The sequence below is a fragment of the Pleurodeles waltl genome, chromosome 4_1 (assembly GCF_031143425.1).
Source record: "Pleurodeles waltl isolate 20211129_DDA chromosome 4_1, aPleWal1.hap1.20221129, whole genome shotgun sequence".
Taxonomy (NCBI): Eukaryota; Metazoa; Chordata; class Amphibia; order Caudata; family Salamandridae; genus Pleurodeles; species Pleurodeles waltl.
In genome coordinates this window covers 276,413,632-276,432,769 of record NC_090442.1, presented here as the reverse complement: position 1 = coordinate 276,432,769, position 19,138 = coordinate 276,413,632, and the positions used below count along the sequence as shown (strand labels likewise).

Here is a 19,138-nt window from a genome sequence, read left to right as displayed (position 1 = left end):
TTGCTTGGCAGTGAAGCACGGGATTCCTTTTTGTGGCAAGTAGAACCCAGCTATTTTTAGGTTAGGATGTTATCATTATTACACCCCCATGCATCGGAATCTATGTTTGCTGGATATTTTGCAATGGACCCGTGGTCTAGGAGTGGAAGACCGGTGGTATTCAGAGACCTGGAGAGTTTTTAGGCAGGGGGCAATAATTTCCTATGAGGAGTTGCAGGACAAATTTGATGTAATCAGTACTTACAAATTTGCGATTTTTTAACCAGAAAAGCAGGAGGGGTTTTTGGCCTCCAGAACATAGCCCTACCGGATCAACTGACGGGGACAGATCACTGTACGATCAGCGAACTATATAGGGAGTTAAATTCATTGACACCTGATGGTCTTGAACGACAATCTGATAAGTGGGTGACCAGGCTGGGGTTGGGGCCGGTGGAACTTCCCTTTTTTTTTTTTTTTTGAATCGCGGAATTAGCCAACTCCACCCTATTGTTGGCTAACCTGCAAGCTCAGAATTATAAAACTGTGTTTCATCTCTATGGTACACCCAGGAAAATTGCAAGATGGGGGAGGCACAGCTGGCATCACTTTTCTGCAGTGTTGCTCTAGCGAGGCAGACCTAGTTCACATGTTTAGTAGCTGCCCTTCCTTGACTTCCTTTTGGAGAGAGATTCCTCAATTCATTGACATGTTTATAGGTAGGAGGGTGGTGCTAACTAATCCGCTTGTTCTGTTGGGGGTTCAAGGTGATATGGTCCCTAGTTCAGCCCAGAGATTTATCTTTATAGCCATGGACGTAGCCCAGATGTGTACTGCATCTTTTAGGTTAAAAAAGGCTCCTCCGACTTTTAAACATTGGCTTGCCCAGTTTCTGGCAATTTTTTATCTGGAAATGGCCCTGTATGGAATAATGGGCAAAAAATCCAATTGGACGTGGAAAAGGATATGGGCGTTCTTATCAGATTGGCTTAGCTGGGTCGACCCCTGTTAATCTGCCAGAATTGGTCTAACACGAAGGCAAGGATCGGGGGAACTGGATGGTGGTATGATATATAATTTTAGCAACACAAAAGGATGATGGACGGGGTGATGAACAATGCAAACACTCACCCCCAGTCACAGATCAGGGTTTAATCCATCGTTCTTTTGCTCACCATGCCACCCCAGTTTGGACGTGGGTCCTGTGCTCTCTGTGCCACTGGATTCAAGCTAGCCTGATGAAGGATGATACCCTGAAACCAGTCCCAGGATGCTTGTTTCCAGTCCAGGGAGGACCTTGCTTGGCAGTTCGGGCTGGACTGTTCCCATGAGGAACAGGGTCAAGACTGATTTGCATATAGCTGGGTCCGAACTGGGGTGACGTGGCAAGCAAAATAACAATGAATTAAACCCAGATCTGTGACTAGGGAGTGAGTGTTTGAAAAGTTTCAACACTCCATCCATCATTTTATTTTGTGATCTTGTGGTATGATATATTAGGCATGTGATTTGTGCAAATGGCAAGGCAGATCTTCTGGTACCTGATCAGCATATGAATTTTGATATCGATGTTTGGATTACCTTTTACACTGCTTAAACAGTGGACCTGTTTTCTTGTTTGTGCCGATCTCTATTTTATGTAATATGGCCATATCTTGGAAGGTTATGTATGTTTTCCCTCCATAAGTGCTTTTATTCCTGTGGGTGCAAAAAGGGGTAAAAATCCAATAAAGATTCTTTATAAAAAAAAAAAAGGTACCATCAACAAATGATTTATATTGTAACTAAAATCTGCTATCACCCTGTATATGTTCTCTTTTTTGTGACCCTCAAAACCTGCCATTCACTATAATGCATTTTTATGGGATGCTATCATGTATATTGGTCCCAAGATGGCCGCCAGTACTTGCTGGTTGAAGTGCTGACAGCCAATCAGATCTCACCATGAAATCCATGGTTAGGTTCCCCCCAGATGTCTACATTTCTTTTTCCTTTGATAACTCCAAGACTATTTAACAAATAAAAAAAGCACAATCTGAGCACCAAGATCTAGCTTCCTGCAAACTTTGGTGTAATTAGGTATAGCGGTTAGGGCTGTAGTTGTATCTAACTACCCTATAGAAAAATGCATAGGGAAAATGCGTTTTGGGACACCTATCCCCTGTTTTTTTTTTTTTTTTTCCTAACCCCCCAGTTGACGTGACATGCATGGGGAAAATGCGTTTTGGGACACCTATCCCCTGTTTTTTGTTTTTTTCTAACCCCCCAGTTGACGTGACTGTCGTGTTTATTTTGAAAATTTCGTGAAGATTCATCTAACGGACAATTATCAATCAACTGATTTGTTGCACTCCAGGAGAGTTGATTATTTTATCCAAGGAATATAAAACAACACCACCATTTTTTTCGTTTGCACTTGAACAGTGATCTATTTAGATATCTTATTAATAGAGGACTTTAGGTGTCTACACTTTCACAAAATCTCATCTGAAGTGAATAGACAGCTCTTGGCACAACCCGTGGTATGAGTGTGGTTAAGACCACCCAATCGAACCTAAAAACTAGCAAACTAACTGGGGTTATATGAATCTGGGCCCCATCTCTTGTATGCATTTCAATGAATGGAAAAAAGGAGGGTCTTCCTCAAACCCAGACTACATTACTGTCAAAGCACCTCTAACACTTCTTGTGTAGAAGGGACCACCCACATCATAGGGTGTCGAGCAATCGATACCAAAAGGTGTTGGTAAATGCACTTGGACATAACATTATTCAAAATACTAGATAGTTTACTAAACCATGTTACAAAGGTATAAAACTGTCATTATAAAACAGATAAAAACGTTGCCTTCCTTTGTAAATTTCTATTCCATCACCTGAATATTTGACACTTCAGTAGCCCAGGAACGACAAGTGCAGCTACTAATCAAGGAAGACCTCCTGTAGAACTAAAGATGATAAAGATGGGCTCATATATGACATACAGCATCTAGACGAAAAGTGCTGGTCATTCATGTCTACTGCCGCCTATTAATATTCGCATTTTAAAAAGTTATACTATTCCACGATATTTATTTTATAGTGTAGCCCCGCAATGTTCTTAGAAAGGATATTGACATTAATAAAATAAAGATTCAATCGCTGTGTCTGAGTGAACAGATATATTCGAGGTAGAAAAAAATCACAAACCTGGATTTGAGGAGATTTTAAGCATCATGTCATAGTCAATCATATTCCAAACATTCTAATGGAGTAATTTTATTTGACAGATGGCACAAAGTAAGGGGCGAACAGATGAGGTTGGCCTGTTACCAAACAGAATGCTCATTTCAGGTGGAGAATAGGTGGGATATATGAAAATAACCAAACAAAACCAGTTTGATCCTAGAATAATAGTAAGAGTCCCGTTCAACAGAGTGGAATAAACTATCAGACTAATTCTTCAAATTATGATTGTTACAGCCATGTTTAGGTGAGTTGTCAATCCAAACTACACGTCTATTGAAGTAATCAAAATCTACTTTCTTGCCCCATGTTGGTGTGCAGCTAATGCATGGTCTTATTTCTTAGCTGTGAAAAAAAATCTTGCTTTTGATGGTTGTTCAATGACTGGGGGAGGGGGGACAACAGTTAAAAACATGACATGCGGTTTTGCTTGCAGGGGGTTAATAAATAACTGCAACCATTGTATGGTGATATGCCCTAAAGGAGAAGGAGAGCCTCCTCATTGTTGCAGGATAAGTGGGCCATAAGAATCAGAATTCCATGGTTGCAGGAGACTTGACTACCAGTGCTCAGGATACTCAAGTGGCCATTTAGCCCCTGCTGGTCAGGTTACATCAAAGGGGAACGGGATTCGTCTCTTTAGTGCAGGATGAATGGGGACTACAAGAACCAGCATTCCCTACTCACAGGAAAGACTTGCCCACCTGTCCTGCAGCCATTTAAGCAGACCTTTACCACCGCTGCATGGGACGCAGCAAAGCAGTTGCAGGCCGAGTGGGACCAAATGAACCAGAACACCCTCCTCACAGAATACTTGCCCACTTATGATGCAACTTCTTAAGTGGCTTCTTACCTCTATTTGCAAGATGTGCCAAAGAAGATGATCCTTCTTATTGTGGCAAGAGCCTAAATCCCCTGCTGAAAGGAGGCGTCCACCTGTGCTGCAGCTCGAGGAAACCATTTACCTGTAAGAATGGTTTTGTAGTATCTAGTTCTTGTAGATTCACATGCTGTGCATTATTCTGCCATCTGCAAGTAGCAACTTTAAGTTTTTATCTATAAACCTTGTTCCCCTGATTGAGGTCAACATAGGTGAAGTCTGTATGACTCACTCTGATTGCCCATAAGTACACAATGACCCCTAAAGTGCCCCATTTTAGATTTTTTTATTTATATATTGTTTTCTCTCCCTTTCTGTGTCGGGAGATAGGTGGTGCTTTAATCTAGAACAGCATCAAGCTACAAAACAATTCTTATAGGTATCTTTTACAGTGTGACATCTCTTCTGGATTCACATGCTGTGCATTGATTGTTGAGCGTTATTTCCCCCAGAGGAGGTGGGTGTGACGAGGGTTTGGTACTAAACAAATGCACTAGCTGTCCCACTGCCGTCTGTGAGTGTCTATATCTACATACTAGTGTTTATGGATTGTGTGTTTAGATAATCATGCTGCAGCCATGCCTATGTATAGCAAGGACACATTAGAAATAAAGGCTAATGCTGCCTCTTTCTTTTAGTAGAATGAGCCCTTGGTTTCACCTCATCAGTTGTATTAGCCAACCATTCAAGGGTCTGGACTATCCCAGTACCCTCAATGACAGCTGTCCCCAACCTCTGTGGCGCGTGAGCCACAAAGAACTGTTTAAACGTTGTGAAAACTTGTCTCTGGTGGATAATATATTACTGCCCTTTGATATGAAACGGTAAGACCACTTGATGATAATCTTGACTTTGAATGGTTCTTGTATTAGGGTAGCCTGTTCACACATACCCGTTTTAGAGAGGTAGTCACAATAATGTCTTCCGAGCAAGATACTTCAATGGGTCCGTATTCATAAGCTTCAAACAGTTTCTTGAGGCTTGCTAAAATCAAATTCGGGTTCCAGCGTGGTCGTGGAACTGCAACTTTTTGCTTCCCCCGATCCACTTTTTTTACTGCGGTAGAAAAAAAAACTTGCTACCTATTTATACCCCCACTATAAGCAGCAACGGCCAAAAATGTACTCTTGCAGAGGGATACCTAGGTTTCCAATCTACTGAATATCCTACTATCACAGATTTGCCTGTCCCACACTTTTGAAAGTTGCTGTGTGCGTAGCATTTAATGTATCTGATCCATTTTTTAGTTTAACACTACCTTGTAGTCTATGAGCCTTCTTTATAGTGCCTAAATTTGTTTTCAGGACGGTCCAAGTGACTGAATTTAGCTACATCAGGAGTTAAGCTGCTAACCCCATTTAGTTTGGATTAGAATAAACTACCCCCTCCGTTGCTTCATCAGTATGTTCTTGTGCACTGGAATCCGGATTGCATTGATCCATGCTATTTGCATACAGTATGAAAATCATATCTGATGTGGTCAATTGGGTGACACTAGAGTCAGTGCCACGTTCGAGACTGATTTTTTTTTTTTTGTTTTATAATTTTTAGAACATGCGGTATCAGTGGAAACATTTAAGCAATCGTCCATCACTAGCTTATCGACAGTGCATTCTCCTCAGACAGAAGATGCATTGCCTGGTTGCAAAGATTTTGTATTTATTGTTGTCTACATTTGCAAACCGATCTATGTCAGATATACCCCATAGTAGGAGCAACTTTCCTCTCACTTGCTTTAGTTCTCATTTGTGAGATGTGCTTGTTTGCCTGATTAGTTCATCTGTATGAACATTTTCTACTTCTGGTACATGGGTAACTATAAAGAAGATTTTTTTTTGCTATTGCCCATCTGCAAATCTCCTATAGCAGTTTTGCGGTCAAAATCAGTACTCTTCTATTGAGGACATGCCTTTAGGAGGCCCGGAGTGTTGGAAAGACACTCTTGAGCTGCAGGTAATGTGTGTGTTGACTGCTTCCTGCAGATACCAAAGTCCCCTTATTTGGAGATATCTCATGCACGCACTGCCCCTTAATGTAATGCATCTGTTGTTTAGATGGCTTGGTGTTCTTGCGTCTTAAACGATCTTCCCTTTAACAAATTGTTTTTGTATCACTATTTTAATTACCTGCTGACCTTGCTTGGTAGAACCACTAAACCCTCCCAGACCCCTTGTATCTGCGACCACTAACTGTTCAACCTGGAACAGTCTCATAGTCAATCTTGCATTCACAATCAAATGAATACATAAGACCATCCTGCCTAACAATGTCATGACCACGACTACCATCAGAGACTAAGAGTTCTGGTAAAGCCTAATCTGACTTTGTATTGCTTGTACCCTCCTTACTGTCAGGTAGGCAAGTGTCCTCTGGGTGTCTATGTCCGCCAGCAAGGATGATGTTCTCTTTTCGGGGTGGTGGGGGGAAATGTGTCATCCTTCTCCTGTGGAACGTCTACAACAGCATCCTCTAATAATGCGTCTTTGTCTTTCTCAAGGTCATACAATATCGCCTCTTGGTCCATCTCCTGTGTCACAGGATTTTATTCACCGCCTTTTTCCTTTGGTCCAGACTCGGGCGACATAGTTTCCATTGTTTTACTTCTGTCCCACAGTTTAGGGTGTTTGTTTCCTCCCTAGCAATCTTCATCGCTTTGCCTTTTCTGTTTTGTGTGTAACCATGGATGAAAAATGTCTTCTTTTTCTCTAAATTGCCAATTTCGATCTCAAGCATCCTCTTTTTTATCCCCTCTCAAAATCGAAGGCATCGGAAAAGATTTTATTCCCTTGCTGCTTCTCTTTCGAGGTTGAATCGCCGTCTTTCCCTTTTTTTTAACTTAATTGTCCTCTGATGTTGAGCCGATAACCACAGGAAATTCCTTCCCAGTAAAGTTTTCTTTAGACTCAGTTGGTAGGGATACATTTGACACCTTCCCCGACTTCTTTAGAGCACAGTATTATTCCTTTCTTGATCAGTCAATATTTTGGATTCTTTTTTAAGCAAAAGCCTTTCACTGTGGAGCACGGTAAGCTTAGGATCGGCCTTCCTGTAAGATACAGACCTGCCAACTCGCACGGTGCCAGCGTGTCACACACGCTATCCGCTCCCATCACAGCCACCCGGTGAGGAGCGGATAGCACACACTGGCAGGTAAACGAGTGGCATTCAGCTCGTTTTCAGAGGCTTTTAACTGTAGATGTCCATTAATGGGCGTGAAAACACCCGAGGACATCAGCAAAAGCCTCAGACTGCTTTTATTTCTTTTTCAGACGCGGGGGATCGGGCTGGGGCCTAAGTGCCTCTTAGGTGCTTTTCGATACTAGGTCTCACCCCCTTCAATGCCCCGCCCCTCCTCACACGGGTGTGATTTTTGGCAGGTCTGGAGATAACCCATGAACCTCTACGTCATGGGATATGATTCAAGTTCTGAATCAGATTGGTGGTCTCCTGAGCCTACTCAACATACTCACTATTTCAGAGAAGTCCATTTTCTCCATAGATGGAGCATTCATCTTCTACCTCTCAAGTTACAAAATATCTGGTGCACTACAGTTTTAAAAAATAGACCCACAATAGCCCTCTGACTTATGGTCTCTTGTGGGCTAGAACATACATACAGACTGTTCATCATTAAAAGAGAACTTCTGGTGGCAAATAGAACAGAACTTAAAGGTCATGCTCATGTTACGAAATGGCATCAGGGAGTCTCAGAGATACCAGCTTCTGTGTATTTAACATTCTCTGACTACTTCAAAGACCCACAAAAAAACTTGGTATCCTCAATCAACTGCGCTCAGTCCTCAAACAACGTTCTGATAAACCCTCAATGGTCCTTTGAGTTGCACTGACAAGCTTCCAGAATCTCCCTAGTTACACCTCCAAACCCACAGGTGGAATAAGAGAATCCAAAATGGTGGTCAGGTTAGGGGGCCTTGTAGGCTTACAGTGAGTTATAAGGCCTTTGCCTACGTCAGTGCCGTCAGGGGAGATAAAAAGTTTCAGAATAAGCACTTCCGGACCTACTCACTAGACAGAATAGTAATGCATAGCACATGAAACTAGAAGAGATTTCAGACTGCAAAATGGCCACACACCCTGCTGCACAGGACACACCAAAGAAGGGCTTTGGAAGAACCAGAATCCCTCTACAAGCGTATGCTTCAGCAACTTAGGTGGCCCTTTACCACTCACTGTCAGGGACATGACAAAAGAAAAGGGAGGGACTGCTCTCTGTTGTAAGACAAGTGGGGACAACAAGACCCAGACTCCACTGCTCACTGGAGAGACTTCCACCACGTGCTCAGCTACTAGAGTGGTCTTTTAGCCCTCCTACGCATGAGGTATCAACAAGGAAAAGGATCCTTCTCCTTTAGGACGACGAGAAGGCACGCAAGAACCTGAATAAGGTGACCCTTTACACCTGCTACACAGGAAGTGCAAGGGTAGGCCTGTCAGCACACCAAAGAGGACAGACTGAGCCCAGTCTCTCAGTCCCGGCATAATAAGTTTAGAATACATTGTTTCAGACACCATTTCCTTTGGAAAATGTGTAAGCAAAAGACTGACTCAACTTGAAAACAACCCAAGAGGTAAGAGACCTCAATCTTCTTTACAATTTTTTCTTGGAACAAAACAGGGGATGAAATGAATGCGGGAATAGCACAAACAGAATTGTGTGCAAGCCCTGGTTCCTCACAAAACAGTTTGTTTAATAAGAAAGATATTGGCTTCGGTTCTGTGAGAGTTCAGCCCCCACTCATGTTCTCTCTCACCCAGAGGATAACAATTTAGTTTCCTGCAATGATATCTACAGCAAAATCTACCTACGCGTCTTTGGGGAGGGTATTAATATAAAATTATAAATAAATAAAAATATATATATATACATATATATATACACACATATACATATACATACACACATATACATATACATACACATATATATATACATACATATATATACATATATACACACACACACACACACACACACATACATATATAAATACATACACACACACACACACACACACACATCATCCCACCCGCCCCCCCTTCCTTTTTGATTCCGTATAGTACTTTCACCAGAATGGGATTTCTCTGGCCTATTTTCCATCTGCAGCACATACGCCCATGGTAAGTAAATCTCGTCTTAGATTAGCAGATGCAGTGTTTCCTCTATCACATGTATCTATTTCCGTTATATTGGTTGATACAGCCCCATCATTCAGATTGTTTGTGTAAACTACACTGCTGTGCCCACTTTTTTATACTTTCACATCTGCTCAGGTTTTTTTTTTTTTTTTTTTACGTACGCATATTATCTAATCAATATCGAAACCTAGAGACAAAAGGCAATAAGATGATACAAGTTTCACAAAAATGTCATTCCTTCCAGGGGCTCAATAAATTGCCATTGTGGAAAAAAACGTTTTCAAAACACTTTTCAATTTACAGCCCAGTCCACGTTATTCCTTGGTGGTGCTGTGAAGGGTTCGACAGTATAGCAGATAGCTTTTCCAATTCGGCTAAAAGGACTTAAACATCAGTAGGTTGCTTGCTCTTAGGAACCTAAGAACTCATCCATCTTGAATTCAATCCAACGGTAACACTACTACACCAGGCGAACAGTGGAAAACAAAACTGGCACCACAATCCACAACCATTCAACAACATCGTTTCTGTTCAAATCAAAAAGCAGGTCTGCAGCTCAGAGCTGCATTAGTAGAGCCTTCCCCTAGCTTAATTTACTGCTTGCGCAACATAATTAAACATGGAAAACACAGGAGAGCAAACATGCATTCACCTTCTTAGAGCCGACTGTTGAAACTGGGAAAGCTGCACAGTTGGAAAAGTTATTTTAACGACCCAGAAATATGAATGTGTGTTTAATGAAGTTAATATAGAATTACAATACACAGCTATGCTTCTTCTGTCGCTTGAGTTTCATCTGCCTCTATGTCCACATGCTCGTAGTACTTCCAGGCCTGTGCATTGCAGGCTCTCAGTGTTGTTCCCAACTGTTTTCCAGGTCCCACTTCATATGTCCTTGGAAAGTCGGTTCCTTTTTTCCTTTCGTAGAGCGCGTGCAGGGTCTGTTCCCACTTCACTGGGCACACGAGCTGCTTCACCAGCACCTTCTGTATGTTCTCCGCATGCCTATACCTCTTACCGTCCACATTGCAATAAACAGAAATTAGCGGCTTCTGAAATGTAACTGTTTTTAGCGCCTCGGTTAAAGGTTCCACGGCAGGCTGCATGAGGCTTGTATGGAAAGCACCACTGACGGGTAACATCCGGGTCCGCTTAAAATGGTATGTTCGAGAATTTGTTTGCAAAAACTGCAATGCCTAGTGAGGGGAACATAGGAAACAAATCTGTTACTGGGTGTTTCACACTTATCTGAGGCAATTAAAAAAAAAAGTCAGTAAGCTCGTCACAACAAAAACTGCACTCTGGCCCACTTCCAAGCTCCCAATGGCAGAATAAACTTCATCACACATAGCTTAAGGCACTACAATCTCACCAATAAAGGCGCACAGAAAATTCATTAATTGATGATTCGATTTTTAATTCATTCATTTTAAATGACTGCCACTCTAAATTACAGAAACATTGCTCTTTTTTTATGACAGACCAGCTCATTTAACAGCCAGCTGAGTTAGAGTTGTATCTGACATAATTACACCAGCCTTAGCCTCTACTGCTTAAGAGGCATGGCCTACACACCAGTAAGCCTCTGCTCTAGTACTAGGGCAGCATGACCAGGGCGGGGAAAGGCGGCCATAGCTGAGAACACGTGGGGTCTGGCATGGATGCAAATGTAAAGTAAATTATTGATTCTTATTACGTCTCACCTTTCCCATCTTCCCTTTATCCACCCATAGTCAAGTCAATACCCCTCCCTTCCCTCAATGTCCTTAGTCCCTCTAACTCCTTTGGGAGTTAATTATACTCTACAAACTAAATCAACTAAACAGTTTCTTATTTAAGACAAACTGGTAAACTGAGCAACAGCACGAAACTTGATTGATACAACAGCTCACAGTTCAACTGACTGATGAAGCTGGAATCCATATTTCAATGGTCAGAAATCTGGCCACAGACATCAATCTCTTCTCTCCTTTGTCTGTCCACTTTCCTCAGTATCGACTCTTCATCTGCTTCTACCGATCTGTATTAAAAGGTCTACATTAACTCCAATTCCACATTCCGCATCCCCCTTTCTAATCATTGAAGTGTAGACTAAAAACTACAGTGGGGACACTACCCTTACATACAGGCTGCTCGGCCAGCCGATGCGCCGAATCTAACCAAACCAGCTCCCAGATGAAGCACGCGTGTCCAATGGGTCAGAAAAAAAAAAAAGTGCGCATGTAACACCGAACTAGTGGCTTTTTCTTAGATCACTAGATTAGACTTTTTAACTGGCAATTGCGCCACAAAACCTTCCTCTTACAGACTGCGCCAGGATGTGTTCTTTCTGTGATGGTATTTGTGAAGGGCAAACCATAACCCTGGAATGATTTGTGAAGGTTTACAAGAACGTTTTTACATCAACCTTCTTTAAGATGAATACTCACATTACAGGTTCTGAGCATGTCTGCTGCCCTAACTGGACCCATCACAAATCAAATAAATTTGTACTCGGTTCTCGTAATCACTTTCAATCATATTTTAAGATCACTTTGGAATGAAATTGCAGAGATGATATAACAGTTACGCTGATTAAAGAGGGTCTAGATAATAATCTTAAACTATGAACACGTTCGCCAGAGACCGACTGGACCCTCTAATGTCTTAAATGTGGTGTGGCAACCTTGCAAAGGAGCCCATGACCATCTGTGCAAGCATCCTATTATGCAGAAAAGTAGTTTACTTACGGCCCGTAGTTTGAAGACAGGCATCATTAGTTTGTATTGCCGCACTTCACCTTGTTATTATGAATGGCAAGAATTGCTAAAAAGCCCTGCTATACCCCCTTTCCCACCAATTTAGGTGTTGGTGTGAAATCTATCCTAAAACCATGGTGACATCAATTTAGAGTTAGGTTGTAGATAGTAGCAACCTTTACCAGAATATTCAATGATTTAAAAAAAAAAAAAAAAAAAAAAAAAAAAAAAAAGAATACAAATATTGGCGATCAGATGAAGTCTGGTGACCAGAACCAAATGTTTCCTAGCAGTTGCAGGTGGTGGGCACTGGCTCTTAGTTTAAAGTACAAATTAGTTAGGTGACGCTGCCCTCAGACTGCTAATGATCAGTCTCTATGGCTTCCTGTAAAGATACTTTGTGTTTGATGCAACGTTGTTCACAAGCGCCGCAGTCACTCTCCCACCCACATAGAGAAACTAAGATGCACTGTGTCCTCCAGTTACAAAGCTTGGCTCTGAAAATCTTAACTAAACTGGTGCTTGTCTCAGCCTTTCTAACTTGACTTTCGTAGGTTCATACAGGCAACACCCAGTTACAACTCAGACGTCTAAAACAGATAATTCAATCCCGTTTTCTGAGATATTTGCCCCCCACACACACTTTTTCCAAGATAGCCGAGATCACCCTTGTGGACGGTGGACCTCTAGTCCATTTTCTCTGTAATCCTAGTGCCCAGAATCTGGTTTGATCACCTGCCCTTATAATCTCCCTCCCACATAAGTGTCCTTACTATTCAAGCTGAACTAGCCAAAAATAAAAACAGGCCATGCTCATTGGCAATTGAATTACATAGATCTTATGTTTTCACCAGATTTCGGTTTACCAAGGCCTTCAAGTTTTGTGATATCCAGAATCAACTTGGTTGTTTAGTGTTGCCTCAAAACGTAGAGGAAATTACCCAAGACTGGGTGCCTTATTGAACTTTCTCAAAACGTCTTCTTCCATGTTGTAATCTGTTTGCTAACTCTTCAAAAGCTAAGATGCTAGTTTCCCATTCCACGGGCAGACTTTTTAGAGGAAGCATCCCAGTTCTCCTTGTTGATTTGATCAGTTAATGGAGCTCAAGAGCCGCAACCCAATAACATTTCCTTGTGCTACTGTTTTTGGTCTTGTAAAATCTCATGTTGTATGACAAAATTATGTGCGTAACAGAAAGGACTATGAAGGTGTTGAGCTGGGAGCTGGAGGCGCTGTGCTATCGGCCAAACAGGGTACTAGGATATGTCAAACCTGTGATCTCTCATCTGAGTAATATTTCATGCACATTGACTATGCTAGTGGCATGTAAAAGAAACCATGCAAGCGAATGACAGAAGGGAAGGAGACACTACAAATCCTGTGCTGAAACACTGGAATAGTACTTTGTTTTATTTATTTGATCATTGGTAAAACACACGTCAGGGCACTGGTAAAATGTGAAATGAGCAAAGACAAAGGAGAGAGAGAGAGCTTTAAAATCGCTTGTTCATAAAATCACAACTTAAGTTTCTTGTAGAAGTGGCAGGGTTGAGGATCTCTCTCAGAATTGGAGGGACTTGTCTCCTAGCTGGATATGGTCACATAATGCAAGGAGCAGATAGACAGGAATGTTCTTAAGTAATTGTTCAGTAGATTGAAAAAAATGATGAAAAGATATATTGCCCTCAGGTCTATTTCCCAAGGCTCATAAAGGTTTTAAACAATGTTGCTGATCACGTCTTTTGTGGTCCTCTGGCAAGGGCATTTAAAATTAAAGAGCCACATTGATGATTCGTCTCAGTTCCCCATTTGAACTCCACACCAGCACCCCACATACCAGCTCTTTTACAAACTAAATCACAACCTGGGAGGAGCCTGGCAGTCACTCAATCACAACAAAGTAAACGTGGAGGACTCTCTATAGTCAGCGCCATTGAATAACCAGATTGTCTGTGTCCCATCAGAGAGTAGAGATATAAGTTGGTGGGCACAGATAGCTGCCTTCCTCATCCTCAATGCATTTACTATTTTTGTGGTTGGTGGCACTGGGTAAAAATGCATCCATTGGTTTGATCTCATGTTCCCAGGTTGAATATAGGTGTTAGTCTTAAGGTAAATAAAATGAGTACCACTCAGATGGTTAATAGTAAACACTCATTACTTGCAAAGTGAACCAAGAGGCACAAAAGGGTGATTAAGGTCTCTACAAACCAAACTTGCTATGAGGTGCATTGGGATGGCAACTCCCAAAAAGAGCAGAAAAAAGGGAGTCGTGTGCAGAGGCCTTGGGGCAACAACTAACTCCCAACCTCCATCACATGCCATCTACTCGGTCTTGAAAATCACTGTCATGTGGCAGTCTCTGAGCAGAACTGAATAGGTTGGAGTGGAAAAGGATGTAGCAGATGAAAAGTGGGAGATTTTTGTTCTGTTTTTATCTACAATGTTCATGGACCACTGGGATGAGTAACTATGGACTCAAATGCTTGCAATCCCGTTCAACAGTGGCCTGAGAGTCAATAATGAAGTTGGGCTGCAATATAAGAGCCAGGAAAGGAGTTTGAGTATATAGCAGCAGAGGAAACTCCTTTGCTATCAGAGGATTTGTATAATGAAGGTCAAACCCTGGTGCTTGCAGTAGGGCCCCTTCCCCGAGTGGCTGCTACTATGCGACCACCCCATCCTTAAAAACACAAATTAGTTTGGAGGACCACAGGCGTCAGCTTTAGCAGTCAAAAGGATAAAATATATGAAATGCCAGCCTTCTGCAACTGTAAAAAGCATCTTCTTTAGAGGGTTTAGCCTGCACTGGGCCAGGTCCAGAAGCAACATTTGCTCTAACCAGAACAGCGCCAATCATATTTTTTGTGTGGAGCAAGTAGAGTTTTAGTACTGCTGCACTAATCATCAAAAAGAAAAGCATTCAGAAGTTTCAGATAGCAAATTAAAAATTGAGTTATCACAGATCCTTATTTGGGGAGAGTGGATATGAGTTCTTCACAATGCTTGTTTTCCTTTCTGCGAACACAAAGAACACTTAGCTTAGGTGGGCTGCTGTGTTCTGTACCATCAGAATTTGTTTAATAAGGCAGAGAGTGAGGCCCAAATACACAGAATTCCAGGCGAGAAAGAATGAAGGCCTTAACGACAGACTTCCGACAAAATGAAGATGCAAAATGGTCCAAAGAACACAGAGATAATAAAAGGAGTAATGTTGGACATGGGCAGAGAAAGTCGGAGCAGAGTCACAATAGATGCCAATATTTCTAATGGAGTTGCAAGGAATCGGTGCCAAGCTCACATCAGAGGGCCACCATGCCGAAGACCACAGTGACGTCCTGACATATTGAAACACTTGACGTTTTACAGAGTTGAGTGCAAGATGGTTGTAGCTCATCCCGCTAGCGACTTAAGAGAGAATCACAAATTCAGAAAGAGCAGTGTCACCATCCAGCTCTAAAACAAGTGCTGTATCATCAGCGGACAACAGTAGAGGAAAGACATACTAACAGACGACAGACACCTGAGATGATGAAAAAGTTGAGTAAGGTAGGGCTCAAGGAAAAGAAAAAAACAAAAAAAAAACAATGACACAACAAAACACAGAACAACCAAGAAGGAGTTTAAGCTTGGATTGAGAAATTAAGAAAATGAAGAAAAGCAACCCAGGGCTTTACCCTGTATGCCTCAGGCCTTGAGACTGTTAAACATAAAGAAATGCCACACTTAAGAATTCAGTGATCTTACTAATATAATATGCGTTACATATTTGACATATCTGCTTCGTGCGATCCATAGCAACTGCAGGAGAGCGGAGAGTATCTTCTACAGTGGTGGCTATTAACCTTCTGACTTCCATAGAAGCGCCCCACCCCCATCCCCCCCGAATCACTACTGAAATCCTGGGCACCCGAGTTGAAATTTCTAGGACTTGAACCTTAAAACAGTACACGAAAACGTAAATCAAGTATACAAATTATTAAACATTTTAATCTACAAACAAAAATGTATGCAATAATCGAAATTTTATTCAGAAGGTTGGAGCGTTTCAAAAATGTAGTTATATTTCATTTATATATCATTTTGTCTTTTGTTCCCCAAATGCATGCACACGCTCTGCCTGCATTTACCAGTGCTTCGGCTGGGGCCACCAATCGTTCATACTAGATCCCTTTTGCTGTACTTACGCTACTCCAACAAAGAGAAGGATATCAACCTAATTTTTATCCTCCAATTTCAAATTCCTTCACACAGTTTTGTTTTTTTATGTATACATACTTCCTTAATCTGCTAACATGTAATTTTCTAAACAACACTTAACACAGGTTAAGAATGAATGCTCTATAGAGTAAGTATCATACCAAGCAGTGTGTAACACAGGCCCCTACAGCAATCAGCTGCCTCGTTTTATTTAAATTGTACAACCTGTGCACACAGTGACAGGTTTGAAGCTGCGCTGCAAGTGTGTAAAGTTTAAATGAAACTTTATAACAATTTTTAGGAAGCCATGCCTTGTCCAGGGAAGAGGTCCTGGGCTCTAGGTATGTTCTGCTCAGGAGTGGGTGGGGCCCCCTGTAGGTAGGATGATTAGGTCTATCTATGTAGGTAGGCCTCATGCTGCAATTGCGGGGCGGGAGGATTCCACTTTCTTGTCCCTTGGAATCAGATTAGGAAGTAGATCGGAGAAGCAAGAGATAGCGGTTAAAAGTCAATTTGAGAAACTAAACTAAACATCCAGAACTCACCTTCTGGCAAGCAATGAGTAGGTCCAGAAGCAGCCCATCTCCATACACTGAGTAATCCGTTTTACACCATAACAGGTGTAAGAGGGGGCGTGGGAGAGGGGGGGGGGGGGGGAAGGAGTCACATATCATCTCATAAAATCTAAGTGACTGTGGAGAATAATTAGCTTTCAAAATACAGACTACAAAGGAATACTAGATGGATTACCACCTGTTCCTGGAGTCTGTTTTAAAGGTATGTGGGGGAGCAGATTGGTAACAGGGCTTTGCCGCAAACGCATTAACCATCTAACCTATCTTATCACCAATATGCAACACTTGCTATTTACAAGTAGATTCTGCAGCAAATGTCCGACCCTCCAAACAGTCTCGAAACGTGATCTCTTTATGACCAATAAAGGAAGCCTGACCAACGTTTGTTCTGTTTTACATTAAAACTTGTATTGCTGCTTAGTGAACATGGCAAGAACGGGTGGGAGGTTAATGAGCAGGTCTGCTGGGGTGCATCTTAGGTTGGTGTGGGACGTGAGGGGGATCTGGTTGGGTTACTTGTAGACTTTGAATTAACTTTCCGTTGGACCGCCGGGAGCTGTTCTTGGAGGGTCTTATTGTGACTATGTTGGCTCTCTGGGAACTATGTGGTGATCCTTTGTTGCAAAGCAAATTAATAATACATTTGGCTATATACATCAAGGTGAGGGGAATGAAAAGGGATGGTAGTAAAGAGGCAAGGAAAAAAAAGGGGGATTGCATTGTTATGTCCTGATATTAGGTCTCCTTTTTGAACAGTGCTGAATACTGACTTTTACTACCTTCAAAGCACTGCTATATGGCTCTGACTTTGACGTACTTTAAGTAGAGATTAATATCACACAGGAGGGCACAGACCTACCAGTCTGAAATAAAAGGAAAGAGGTAAAAATGTAATCGGACTCATGATTCCCCTAAAACCGTCTTGCAACAACAGATAAAACAGGTGTGCCTTTAGGCCTTTTAGGGTTCTTAGGAAGGAGTGAGTTTTTCGAAGTTTTATTGGCAGTAGGATGCTTATCTTGGACATGCATCTTTTTTCTTAGTAAAGTACAGGGTTGAGAAAGTATGTGAGTTTGGGGTGAGGCTGTTTAATGGCCTTTCAGTGAGGCACAAATGACCAGTCATTCTACCTTCAGACAAGTACAGTTCACTAACAAATATATTCTGCCATAACCCTATAGAGTCCAGTGTTAGCTTCCATACAAAGGCTTCGTGCTTGCATCACATGTAGACTTCTGATGACTACGCCAAGGTTTCACTGCTTATAGCAGGAGATGGTCTATTTCGCGGCCTGTAGCTGTCTAATGGGAGTTTCAGTCTAGTCTCCGGCTTCTTGTCTTGTGTCCCGTTTGTTTCATCTCATCAATAAACCCTTGCAAGCATATGTTAATAAATCCTATTGATGAAGCACTCATTGCTAGAGGTTAAGTGTGTGCCCCAGATCATGCGTGGGGCTAACAAAACCTAGTGTCTTTCCAGGGTCAAAGAAAGGCTTACTGTGTTAGATTAATTACAACTAAGTGTGTACATAAAGTTTTATGTAAAGTGTTTGATAAAAGCGTTAACAGAGAAAAGGTTATTATTCTGCAAGACGGGAGCCATCATCTTTGCCATGGAAGTGTAATAGCCCCGTTTGCTTCTGCAATCTCCATGTCTCACCCATAATATACACACTGTAACTTCTTTCACACTAGATACGAATGCGCCTAATAACGTGTCAACTATGACTAGTTCTCTCTAAACCAAGAGGATCGAAACGGCGAGATGGAGGTTGGAAGGACGCGAAACATTAAAAAGCAAACCATGCTAAAGTCACCTTAGAAGAGGCCAACAGGGCTGGCTATGGAGCAAAAAGTGGTGTCGCCATTCCACTCAGAAAAGAGGGGGACCCTCAGCCACGGGTCAGAGTCCTACAATCAGTCTTCCTGTCCCTGGCATATCATGCAACAAACCGGGCCAGGGCTGTTCGTTTTGGTCTCTGGCAGAGGCATGTTACTGTCCAGTCACAGGCAACACCCCCTTTGGGAGTCAATGGTATGAGGGCTAAGTGAGAACACAGAAACAAAGGGCCAGATGTAGCAAAGGGTTTTTCCCATTCTGTGTCAATGGGAAAATGTGTTCGTACATATGGCCCAAAGAGTGCAAGGAAGGCGAGGATTAGAGAAATGAGAACAAATCTTATGTCCTCAATGTCATTTATACATATATCACCCATTGGAGAAAATAGAAACATCCAATCGAACAATATGTTTGCAAACAATATTTAGTATGTAATGCTAATGTCAAATAATACTTCAAACGTACAACCAATGATCTATCTTAGCAAGGAGTTACGACTGTGCTGCAATTTATAGGCAACGTCACAGCATCAAGTAAGGAGCTT

General features: G+C 41.9%; 1 protein-coding gene across 1 annotated transcript in view; it reads right to left on the bottom strand.

The window, feature by feature from the left end:
• Positions 1-9,959: 9,959 nt before the first annotated feature.
• MCAT (malonyl-CoA-acyl carrier protein transacylase) overlaps positions 9,960-19,138 on the bottom strand; it is a 31,063-nt gene continuing 21,884 nt past the window's right edge. Inside the window, exon 4 of the mRNA XM_069228301.1 lies at positions 9,960-10,437. Coding sequence (XP_069084402.1) covers positions 10,009-10,437 — 429 coding nt within the window. The 3' untranslated portion in view covers positions 9,960-10,008. The remainder of the gene's footprint in view (positions 10,438-19,138) is intronic.